Below are 13,141 nucleotides of genomic sequence, written 5' to 3'. Positions count from 1 at the left end.
ATAAGCTGTGCACATCCTCACAGCTCTCCTCTCTGAAGAGAAAGGACAAGGAGAGGAGCATCTCTTGCCGATAAATTAGAATGGGGCAGAACACAAGAGAGAAAATATCTGCTAAACTCACAAACTCTTGAAATGTCAGTAATTGCTGATCAGAGTTGTTGCTATTATATAAAAATTAAGAAAGCTTGAAATCTTCACACTATTTCAAAACAAGGACAGGTAGTTTTTTTCAGAGAAAGTGTTGACAAGTGCAAAAAGTAGGCATGGTCAAGGTTAAAACTCCAAAATTCAATCTTTCCCACTCAAAGACATTCGTATTTATTTCTAATGTATTCAAAATACTATGCTTGATAAAACAACTGCAGCCAACCACATTTCACAGGTAACTTATATAGCTAAATTTCAGGCAAACATAAACCAGTCATTTTTTGCTTTGGCAACAACTATACAGTATGTATAGGGACGCGGTGGCTCAGTGGGTTAGGATGCTGAGCTTGTCGATCAGAAGGTCGGCAGTTTGGCGGGTCGAATCCCGAGTGCCGCGTAACAGAATGAGCGCCTGTTACTCGTCCCAGCTTTTGCCAACCTAGCAGTTCGAAAGCACGTAAAAATGCAAGTAGAAAAATAGGGACCACTACGGTGGGAAGGTAACAGCGTTCCGTGCACCTTTGGCGTCTAGTCATGCCGGCCACATGACCACGGAGATGTCCTCAGACAAGCGGAAACGACTAGCATGCATGTGTGGGGGAACCTTTACCTTTACCTTTTACCTTATACAGTATGTAGATTAATGTTATTATTCTCATATAACAGAGAAAGGGCTCATTCAGCCAGTCATCTCATTGTTCAGCCCATTGCAGGGAATCCTCACTAACAGAAAGTTCATTTATTATTCATCTATCCTTCTTCAGTATAACTGTAGAGACTAAATGTCCATAAATTAGGAGGAGGCAACTTTTGGGGTTAAGGTCACAGTTGGCTTTTAAATGGCATTTTGGGGACAGACTCCAAAAAATTGGAGGTTAACACAAACATTTTAACTTTAATTTTAAATTTTAAAATGAAAATAATTAAATATATTTAATAATTAATATAATCACTCCTCACATATTTCCAATATTTCTCCTTGTAAAATATTTCATTCAGAGGAGTTGCAAGGCTCACACACAAGATTTTGAAAATGATGAGGGCCACTTACAATCCCAAGGCCTTGGGTCATACATTCTTGGCTATAAAGCAATATTTAGCATAGGATATATAGGGATGCTCAGCTGAAGTTTATAATCTCCAGCTGTGTTGGGAGCTATTAGTACTCCCTTGCCATTCATTAAAACTCCAGAAATAGCTTCTATCTCACTCATCATTACTTCTGTGTGTTTAATTACAATTCAGGCAAGATAAAGTTCTACTGCTGAAATTATACTAGCGCTATTTGGAATTAGCATCTGTTACTATTGCTTAATAAACCTGGCCCAATAAGAGAGAGAATATTTTAGCAAAGGCTGAGCTGAGCTCCTAATTTCCTAGTTAGGAGAGCTGCAATAAACATTGCTGGAAGGAACAGCTGAGCTTTCTCTAAAGAATGCCAGAGATAATACTGGATAACAGTAGTGGCTGTATATGGTAACGCTGGTCAAAATATTCACTCAGCTCTCTACAGGAAGTTGTTTGAACATTCACCTTTTTTTTAATGACAGACAAAACTTCACAAGAGATTTCAAGGATAAAAATCAGACTTCTCAAATTAGACCTCTGAAGTTTTTAAATAGTATCCAGCACCAGTATTGTAGGCCTATGTGTATCTACAGTATTCAAAAGAAGATTTTACGGAATGTTATGGGATTTATTCTTAGTGAAGTGTATAGTATTCATTTTTTATTCAGAAGAGTGTGAATATATAACGTGTTTGATAATCAAATGGTGTCAAGTGGAAAGATGGTTCCTCAAGCCAAGAGTTATTTAATGGCCTCCCTCAGGGTTTCATTCTGTCTCCAATATGGATATATGTGCTCAATAAACATATGAAATAAATGGGGCTGTTCATCACAGGATTTAGAGCAGGGTGCCATCAGTCTATTTTTATATGAAGGTGTTGCTCTCCTGAAGTCAGTACTGGGTTGGATGAGCTACAGTAAGTTAAAGCTGAATCCAGATGACGCAGATGTATTTGTGGAATGGGAAGGGGAGTGTCACACTTGAAAGTTTGGAAGTGATTTTGGATCTTCCATGATTGATTACCCTGAGATAGCAGAGAGGAGCTTTTTTATTAGCTTTAGCTAATAGGCAAAGTAGAACTCAAAATCCCCAAAAGACCAATGATGCCTCTGATACTAATATTACTCTCAGCCCTTGAGGAAAGCCAAGTCAAGAGACTGGCTCCACTCAAAATATTGAAACTCTATTTTGTTTATATACACTGTAATAACTCAGTCTTCAAAGACTAACAACATTTCCCTTTCATTTGCTCCTATACCAAAGAAAGTCAATGTCAAGCAAACGTGACAGTCAAAGCAAGTCAACTTTAAGATTCTTTCTCATACTACCTTGTCTTCCTGAGCTTAATCCACATTTGGTTAACAACCTTGACATTTGCAGGCTCAATTCTGTGGTTTTTAATTGCACTGGGTTTCTTTTTGGATGAAATATCAAGTATTGATTATTATTTTTAAAATTCTGTAAAGGTATGATCTAGGACAGTGATGGCGAACCTTTTAGAGACCGAGTGCCCAAACTGCAACCCAAAACCCATTTATGTATCGTCGGGGTGTCGGGTGGGCATGGCCCATTGTGTGGGTGTGGCCAATTGGGTGAGCGTGGCCCATTGTGTGGGCGTGTCTGCAGTGGTATTGGCAGACTGGGTGGGACTAAAAAGTTCAATCAATCTATTCCAACTTTGCGAGATCTTTTTTTTCCCCGCAAGAAGTTGAAATTGATTGATTGATTGAACCTTTTTTTTTGCACACAGTGGTGAAGGCCTAAAGCAAAAAGGTTTTATAAAACCCAGCTGAAGGCCTAGGACTGGGCAACGGCGCGCGTGCCCACAGAGAGGACTCTTTGTGGCACGCGTGCCATAGGTTCGCCACCACGGATCTAGGAGGTTATCCTGCCTGACTTGAGCAGATCTGAGGAAGCTCAATTACAATTGCTATGGGCTTGCCTCATAGTGACCCAGGACTGTTCTAGTGCTTCCAAGCAGGCTTTGGAACATGAATAGACATACGGACACGGCACTTGTGTACAACACTTTAAAGCAGCTGGGTCCCTTTTTAAAGATTGCATATCTGTTCTGTGTCACTGCTCTTGGTTCCACCAAAAAGTACAATTATTTTTAGGCCTAACAGAAAGGTGCCATATTTGTTTTCCTGAATATTTCATAGCCCCCTTGTAAGATCAGATATAAAATGGTGCACTTTCCTGTAGCCACTTTACTTCTTTGTTATTAAAGGCATTAATTTTTCTTCTAATATTAAATTTTAATTCATTTTAATACTTTTTGCTTCAACTCCCTCCTGCCTTCTTATTCAAAACTTGAGAGACTTCAGGAGACAACAGTATGTGCAATATAATGCCTGCATACATAGCATGGATGTTGTCTATACATGTAACAGTTAATAAGAAACCAAAAGCTCGCTGAACCAACTTATAGATTTGATTGTCCTCTGAAAGGCAAAACAAGATGCACCCAAGACCGCCTGGTATTTTGAAATTTGACCAAATATTATCAGAATAGCAAAAGTCATGCTCTTCATGCTATTTAGATTGGATAGCTTCCTTGTGATGAGATGGATATTAATCCGTCATTTATCCCTTCCCATTCAGCAAAAGTTCCCTAATTCTTCATGGGAATACTTTTTCCCAAATCACTGGCTATTTTATAAAATCTGCTGGTCAACACAACACAAAAACACAAATGTTTTTCTGATCTCTTACTTTCTCATTCTGTCCTTCTGATTTCTCTGAAAGAAATAAAAAAAAATCTAATGGGATCAAAAGGTCAGATCCTCTTTTAGAAAAACCAGGCTAAAACTAGAGAAACTTTGGCCTTTGAGCTCTTATCGGAAAAGAGTAGGATATATACCAGGCCAGTTACAAGCAACATACAAAGGACAAACTTTTTTAGGGGCAAAAGTTCAAATTGTGTATCTTTTTGGCAGCTGTTTCAGCAGTGGATGGTCATCCGAAAACAGTTTGAACCAGATAATCTTTCAAAAGCTGATGCTGCAAAAGGATTTTTGGCATTTATAGAGAGTGTGAAGAAAGCAACAAAAGAAGAAATCTTACAGCTACTGAGAAATGAAAATAATACAGAAATACTGTGAGTTGCTAGCAACAGGTTTTACTCTTTCTGCAATAACATGTCCATTTTCAATTTCAGTTAGCTTTGGAGAAAGATTTATTGAATTTTGTAAAGTTATATAAGATTAGACCTGTTTTGATCAACATGAACAAAACACCAAAGCACTGTTGTGGTTGTTGCTTGTTAGCACAATATGCACCGTTTCAAGCCACTATGAGCTAGATCAGAGGTCGTTATGTTTTTTTTCCAGGATAATCCATAAACAAATCACTAGTAAGCCAGCTAATATTATTATTAAACAATTGCCTTGTTAGTTAGGCCTTATTACCCTGGTTTCAGATCTAACTTTAGGTTTAAGTAGTTTTGAATTGCAAACAATATGCAAAATCAGTAGATGGCAGAAAAGAGACATAGACCAAAGCTAACTTTTTGCTGCCAGCTAGCGTTGTGTGGAATTTTTTATGGAAGCTAGTGTTGCACAAACCTGTTGTGTAGCTGCTCAAACTGACTAGTAGAAACATGAAACACTCTCCAGGTAGTCCTGGCATAAAAATGGCAATTGGGACTAACAACTCTATCACTCAGTTATGTGGATGTCACACAATCACTATTTGCAACTCTTGTCAGCTTTCCCATTGACTTTGCTTGTCGGAAGCCGATTGGAAGATTACAAATGAAAATTGTGACAGTGGGATGCAGCAACCATTATAATTATGAGATAGTTGCCAATCGTGATCACATAATGGTGGGGATGCTGCAACAGGCACGCACAACCTCAAGGACCAGCCACAAGTCTCCTTATTCAGTGCTATCATAACTTTGGTCACTAAGCAAGGACTAGCTGTAATCCAATACAGTTATCAAAAATGCAGGAAGACACAGCAACAGCAATGTGTTTTAAAATAAATAATTATTAACTTTTTATTTCTCTGTTTGGCCTCCATACAGTCCCCAGCTAGTTGATACTGTGGCATCCACACATACTTCAGCCTCTCTGGATGCGATATTAGATTTTCTGGATTTCAAGAACAAGAGTGGATCTCTCCTTCAGGAACGATTCCTCTATGCTTCTGGTTTCACTTCTCATCCCAATGAGATATTACTCAGATCTTTAATTGTAAGTTACCCATGGCAGTCAATGAAATGTGACTACAGCACAGTTTTTAAGAATATTTTTTTTCTGAGAAACACTCTTTTCTGGAGAGCTGAACATAAGCTTTTGGAAGTCACCTGGAAGTGAGCTTCCTTGAATCAAATGGGACTAGCTTTTGACACCCCCTTTGGTTTGGGTTGCACTTAGTACCATTAGCAACATGGTAAAAGTAATAATTAAAGTAAAAACAAAAACCTTATGAATATGGATAAATAAGTGTGTTTGGAATTCAAAAAGATCAGTACCATTAGAGAAAATGCACATAACAATGTGACTAAAATTCGTCTTCCTCCTAGTATGCAATTAGCACTAAGAAAAATGTTTGAGGGTGCTATTTAATGGGATTTGTCTTCCTTCTACTGCTAATTTTAATGTGGAGAGAAAAAGATGCTTTTTCATACTGCAATACGGATTGTTTTTTCTCTCCTGACTCTTAATTAAAAACAACATTTTAAAATTGACAGCCAAAAGATGCTCCGTGGAGCAGCAGATCTCATCAGCAGATTTCCTCCTGATGAGATGAATACAATCCATCATTTATCCTTTCCCATTCAGCAGAAGTGCTCCAATTCTTCATGAGAATATTTTTTCCAAATCACTGGCTGTTTTATAAAATATTGTCTATAGCACAGCACATTGGTAGGTAGGCTGGTCTTTCTTGAATAAGGAGCATTATTCCCTCCAGTTATGAAACAGGACTTGGAACATTTCCTCAAGAGGATTTTATCAATTTATTCAATTTGTATGACCGCCCATCTCAGATATTTCTCTTGGTGGCTTCCAGGAAATCAAAACAAGATAAAAAGATAACAAAACAATAAATAAGAAATATAGCAGCCTGGATAAATCCTAGCAAACAGCTCAATCAACCATCATATGGGCTCAACCTACGTACTCCAGCATCAGGTTTGGCAACAGAACCAGGTCTTTAAAGCCTTAGAGAAAACCAGTAGGATTAAGTCATGCTAGCTTTGTGTAAGCTCAATTTTTAAAAAAGGTTTGTGCCAAATTATCCAAAGGGATTGTAGACATTTTTAAATGTTAGATTTAAGGAGTCAATAATAACACTATTCCCCTTTTTTTAATACAACAGAATAAATACAAGAGTCCAATTGGTAGCAGTGAAATCAGAGAAACGGTTATTATTATTGCTGGAGCACTGATCAGAAAACTGTGCAATGTGGGAGGCTGCAAACTGCCTGTAAGTATTTTCTGGTTTCCTACAAGAGTTTATGACAAAATAATGCAATAGTCCTCAATTTACACCAGTTACTTAGCAACCATTAGAAGTTACAATGGATCTACCTGGAGGCTATTTACAATCCAGATTCAAAGTCCTGATGGACAACCTCCTCTGGCCACATGATTGAACTTCAAGAGCTTGGCAATCAGGCTGCATTTATGGCTGTTTTTGGCATCCTGCAAACACAACTATTTTGAAACAATTTTGTTAAACACCAGCATTCACTTCCAATTTTTTGGCAAAAATATGCCCATAGCAAACCATTGGTTTGTTTGTTTAATGATTGCCACAAAAGAAGATAATAAAATTTTATGACTGTCACGACTTACAACCAAAATGAGCAGGTTCCATTACTGATGTAAGTTGAGAACTACCTGTATGCACTTAATGCAAATGTGAAATTTCATTTACGTTCCTCTGGCTATTACTGACTCCAATTATTAGGTTTGCTTGAAAACAATCCTTCCTTTCTCTGTGCCTCTGACAATTTCCCTTTCCTTTATTCCATTGATGCCCCTCAAGAGCAATCTTCCAAATAATTCTTATTTTGCTTTCCTCACTCCCTTATTATTTCTCATCCTTATTCTCTTCTATTTGTGTCAGCCTCCTTCTGCTTTCTGTTTTCTTTGCTTGGCTACTGCTGTGATGTTATCTATCCAGGAAAGACTAGCATGGTCACTGGGTGAGAGAGCGTGTCACTTCCATATACTGCAGAGTACAATGGTATGCTATCTGGGCTATATATAAAAGGCCCATCGTAGCAGCCACAATTGTATTTTGCGCTTAAAATAACTCACAGATGCTTGTTTCATCTCCCCTGCTCCCATCCCAAATTAAATATAGACAATCTGCAAGCCACATGTGGCTCTTGGACTAATTTCCAAAACTCTCTGCACAAGATCACTTCAACCTCTGCAAAGAGATTTTGCCCATTGTTTGCGACTTGGGAAAGAGACGGGGTTGTTAGATAATAAAAGGAAAAGACGAAGCTCTTCCACTATCTCCTAATGGCATTTCCACATACCATTATATCTTCCCATTATGTAAATCCTTGCCAAAGACTCCTGAGGAAATTCAGTCCTTGATGGAAAAAGGTTTGCCCATAATGCCCTGAAAAATAGACCAATATAATGCTCTCCAGTGATCTCTTGCCCAAAGGCTTAAAGCATAATTAATTTCATATTCATAATATTATGGTCAAATACTTTATTAAATAAAGGTAAAGGTAAAGGTTCCCCCGCACACGCGTGCTAGTCGTTTCCAACTCTAGGGGCCAGTGCTCATCTCCGTTTCAAAGCCAAAGAGCCAGCACTTGTCTGAGGACGTCTCTGTGGTCATGTGGCCGGCATGTTGTTCGGAACGCTGTTACCTTCCCACCGTAGTGGTCCCTATTTTTCTACTTGCATTTTTACGTGCTTTCGAACTGCTAGGTTGGCAGAAGCTGGGACGAGTAACAGGCGCTCACTCTGCTACGCGGCACTCGGGATTCAACCCGCCAAACTGCCGACGTTCTGATCGACAAGCTCAGCGTCCTAACCCACTGAGCCACTGAGTCCCTTAAATACTTTATTAGATTCATCAAATCTAAGAAGAAAGCCCAATGGATGACTTGTAATGAAGTGCAATATAGGTTGTCCTTGACTTACTACTATTCCTTTAGTGACCATTCAAAGTTACAATAATACTGAAAAAAGTGACTTATAAAAGTTCTTTTCACCCTTAAGACTGGTGCAGTCTCCCCATGGTCATGTGATCAAAATTCAGATGCTTGGCAATTGGTATGCATTTATGAGGATTCCACTGGCCCAGGGTCACGTGATCATCTTTTGCGCCTTCTGACAAGCAAAATGGGGAAGCAATTTTCACTTAACAACTGTGTTACTAACGTAACAAAGGCAGTGATTCACCTAAGAATAGTGGCAAGAAAGGTCATAAAATGGGCCAAAACTCACTTAAACTGCCTTGCTTAGCAACAGCTGTGGTTGTAAGTGGTGGTTGTAAGTCGAAGACTACCAGTATACTGTTCTTGATTCATAGTTTTTTAAAATATATTTGTTCCTCATTTTACTACAGCAGGTTCCCCTAGATCGGGGGGTAGGCAACCTTGGCTTTTTTATGACTCGTGGACTTCAACTCCCAGAATTCCTGAGGAATTCTGGGAGTTGAAGTCCACGAGTCATAAAAGAGCCAAGGTTGCCTACCCATTCCCTAGATTCTCTTTGGTGCACTATTAATATAATGGGGTTGATTCTTTCCAGGCTGTTGTGGAAGCCAAGAAACTGATATTCCAAGGCTTGAACAGAGCAGATAAAGCCGATGATGTGAAGATGTTCCTTTTGGCACTGAAAAATGCCCTTTTGCCAGAAGCTGTCCCTGTGCTGCTGAAATTTGCTGAGTCAGGAGAAGGACCGATCAGCAACATTGCTGTGACTGCTTTACAGAGATATGATCATTCATCCATAACTACTGAGGTAAATAAAAAGGGTGGGGTTTTTTTAGGAGTATCGTATTATTCCCTGTTATCTGATGGGACTCCATTTAGAGAAAGGAGTTGTAAATACATCTGTGTGTTTTACCAAAGAACCCACAAAGATTATGGAGTTCTCATGCAAAATCCAAGAGACTGCTGAGTTATACCTTTACATTTTTATATCAGCAACTATTTTAAACAACAGCTGTCATTCTGCCCTTCCAGAAAATTGCCCCAAATTTGGCTAGATCATCCAGTCTTAAAAATGTTGAAATCTTGAGCTATGAAACTTTATGGAATTTTGATGATCTCATGTATAACTTAAACATTCTTGTAATTAAAAATGTAATGTTAACATAACTTGAGCAGTTTATATACACTGTCTGGAGTTATTGCAAGTCCCATATTGCCAAACCCTTGTTTTAAAATTTTCTACATCCAAACAGGGAAAAGCTCCAGGCAAGGTAATGCTTGGACAGCCTCCTTACTTTCAGATTTTCCTGCTTGCAATCTTGATGGAAACATTTTATTCAAAGAATAAGAATCAAAATCTCTGTTAATTCTCTCTATCAGAAGGAAAGTAACATTTATTAAACAAAAGGTAAAAGGTGAAATAAATATTAGAAGAAGAAAAAAAATTCCATTGAGGATTATGAAAACCTACAGTATACATAGGCAAATTTAAATTCTTGTCCATTTCTGCATTTTCTGTGAAAAGATATGGATGCCTCCCTCTTTTGTGACAAAAGAGTAGTTACTATGTATTCACGGTTTTAAACACACTTTTATGAGAAGTAACTCTCATTCTAAATTCTGTACATTCCATATATGTTGAACCACAAATTCCATTAGCTAGAAATAGTGGGAGTTGTTATCCACTATATCTTTAAGGTTAGAAAAAAGTGAGTTGATTGCTCTGGTATGAACAGAAATATATTTAACATTTTGGGAGAAGAACCATGCTTTGGTCTTTCCATGTATCTGTCATAAGAAATCTGAAGATGTGATCCAGGGTGACGTCAAATGTGCAGAAAGGTGAAAATGAAATGAAATTTGGGATTCGTATTGCTAGGTTGTCTAGCAATTAACCTCACAGCTTTCAAGTGTGATGCATGACTATACTATCCTGTTATTTTCTACCACCACCAAATAAGGTACCTGTTAACCAAAATTTACTATTTATTTCACCAGTTTGAGAGAACTGAGGATGGGAGTTCAAATTCCTAGGTAGTTATTGATCCTGACACAATCATTTGAATTTTGGTACCATCCCAGTATATATAGCAGTGATGGCGAACCTTTTAGAGACCGAGTGCCTAAACTGCAACCCAAAACCCACTTATGTATTGTCGGGTGCCGGGTGGGTGTGGTCAATTGGGTGGGTGTGGCCAATTGGGTGGGTGTGGTCAATTGGGTGGGCGTGGCCAATTGGTTGGCTGTGGCTGCGGTGATAACGGCAGACTAGGTGGGACTAAAAAGTTCAATCAATCAATTCCAACTTCGCGAGATCTTTTTTTTCCCCTTGAGAAGTTGAAATTGATTGAACTTTTTTTTTTTGCACACGGTGGTGGAGGCCTAAAGCGAAAAGGTGTTATAAAAGCCAGCTGAAGGCCTAGGACTGGGGCAACGGAGCGTGTGCCCACAGAGAGGGCTCTGCATGTCGCCTGTGGCACGCGTGCCATAGGTTCGCCACCACGGAGATAGAGCATCTGAAGTTAAAAACCTATCTGGTATCCTTTATTTGGTTACAGACTTTCTTTCATTGCTTCTGTCTTCTATCAGCTGTTCAGTAGAATTGACCAGATTATGTCTCCGCCAGGTGAAAAAAACCATGAACAGGATTTATCATCAGAATTACAAGGTTCATGAGAAGACTGTACGAACCACAGCTGCTGCTATCATCTTCAGCAGCAATCCTTCCTTCATGGAAGTTAAGAACCTCCTCCTCTCCATTGGAGAGCTGCCACTGGAGATGAATAAGTACATGCTTTCACTCGTCCAGGACATGCTACGTTTTGAAATGCCTGCCAGGTATATCAAGTGTCACTGTTATTTGTGTAGCTATGCCGCGATATAACTGCTCCGCAAATATTACTCTTGTACACCACCTCCACCCCATTTAGATTGGGATAAAAAGCATAGTTGTTATTGTTTTTTTTTTAAAAAAGTGAAAGCTTAAAACCTCACTGGCTAGCAGTTGTATGTATTTCCTGTTCCTTTCTTAATGGAATAACAGAGTTGAAAAGGACCTTGGAGGTCTTCTAGTCCCGTGGTGGCGAACCTATGGCACGCGTGCCACAAGTGGCATGCAGAGCCCTCTCTGTAGGCACGCGCACCGTCACCCCAGTCCTAGGCCTTCAGCTGGCTTTTATAAAACCTTTTCGCTTTAGGCCTCCACCACCGTGTGTAAAAAAAAAAAGGTTCAATCAATCAATTTCAACTTCTTGCGGGGGGAAAAAAAGATCTCGCAAAGTTGGAATTGATTGATTGAACTTTTTAGTCCCACCCAGTCTGCCGTTACCACCACAGCCATGCCCACCCAATGGGCCACGCCTACCCAAAGGGCCACACCCACCCAATGGGCCATGCCCACCAAGCACCCAATGATGTATAAGTGGGTTTTGGGTTGCAGTGTGGGCACTCAGTCTCTAAAAGGTTCGCCATCACTGTTCTAGTCCAATCCCCTGCTTAAGCAAGAGATCCTGATCTTGGAATGATTTAACGTTTTAAAAATTATTTTGATGATGATGGTGTAGTAGTAGGAGTGGGAGAAATATGACAGTCCAAAGGTTAAGACAGCTTAACTCATCAGAAACATTTTTTAAATCCACATCCACATTAATGCTAGCAAAATGCTAACTCAGTTCTCTGATAGAATGACTGTTAGCACAGTATGCTTACTATGCTTGGTTTAAAAAATTAACCAGTTTTGGGGGTTTACATGATAGTTACAAAATAGGATACACTTGACAATACATTAAGCTAAATGTGGTTGGCAAGTTTGTGTTTGATTGTGAACACAGGGTATAAGTCATTTATGTTAATAGGGAAAACAGATTTACACTACAGAAGAATTACTCAATGTAAGAACAATTCTCATATAGCCTGAACTACAGAATTTGAACCAGCAATTGGTATCATAATGATGTTTGTAAGACTGAGATTATTTTACTGTATCTTTTAGCAAATAACCATACCCTTTTAATCAGATTAATTTTTTAAATAAATTAGTATCATCTCCAAGGAAGGTCCTTAGTATGGATTTCAGGTCAAATCATTCTGTATGAAGTGCTATTAATAAAATGTATCATTTTGGTATTTTATTGTAGAAAGAAAATGTTTTCTTCTCCAATAGAAATAAAATGTTTGTTTTTCAGCAAAATGATCCGTAAAGTTCTGAAGGACATATGGATTCATAATTATGACCGATTTTCAAAAATGGGTTCATCTTCAGCTTTCTCTGGTTACCTAACACGTATGTGATGATCAAAATGAACATTAGATTATATTTGCATTTCTTGATTGTTTTGCCAAAATTGTAACTACAACATATAACTGTGTTTAATTAAGGTGACCAATTTCTATCATCTACATATGGCCTTGATATACTGTATTCTGGTTCGGGCATCTTAAGAAGAAGCAACATGAATATCTTTATTTTCAATAAATTTGCTCAACTTCATGCCAGCCAGGTATGTCTCATGCATTATTAAAATAAAAACATCAGAAAAGAGCCTAACCTGCAGCTTGAGTCATGTACAACTTGATCATAGAAAACTGTCTTAAATCAGGTCAAACTATTGTTTAGGACCAATTGCTTTGAACCTTATGCACGCACAAGCATAATTTCTCTCTTCTAGTTATGAAAGCAGTTTGGAAGATGGAACAGCTTACTATTGTCCTCTTAATTCATTATGATGGTAAAGGTCCTGCTCATCATCCAGATGTTTGAGTGGTGATGTCTCAGATTGAACCTGA

At 38.6% G+C, this 13,141-nt stretch overlaps 1 protein-coding gene across 1 annotated transcript in view; it reads left to right on the top strand.

The window, feature by feature from the left end:
- The window catches only part of MTTP (microsomal triglyceride transfer protein), a gene marked incomplete at both ends in the record, with an annotated part of 41,236 nt that overhangs the window by 21,841 nt on the left and 6,254 nt on the right, over positions 1–13,141 (top strand). The window contains 7 exons of the mRNA XM_083367829.1: positions 4,155–4,315; positions 5,246–5,414; positions 6,544–6,651; positions 8,952–9,164; positions 10,983–11,194; positions 12,541–12,638; positions 12,734–12,855. Of these exons, the coding sequence (XP_083223955.1) occupies positions 4,155–4,315; positions 5,246–5,414; positions 6,544–6,651; positions 8,952–9,164; positions 10,983–11,194; positions 12,541–12,638; positions 12,734–12,855 (1,083 nt within the window). The remainder of the gene's footprint in view (positions 1–4,154; positions 4,316–5,245; positions 5,415–6,543; positions 6,652–8,951; positions 9,165–10,982; positions 11,195–12,540; positions 12,639–12,733; positions 12,856–13,141) is intronic.

This window comes from Vipera ursinii (genome assembly GCF_947247035.1).
Source record: "Vipera ursinii genome assembly, chromosome: 7".
NCBI classification, from domain to species: Eukaryota; Metazoa; Chordata; class Lepidosauria; order Squamata; family Viperidae; genus Vipera; species Vipera ursinii.
This window is presented reverse-complemented; position numbering and strand designations above follow the sequence as displayed.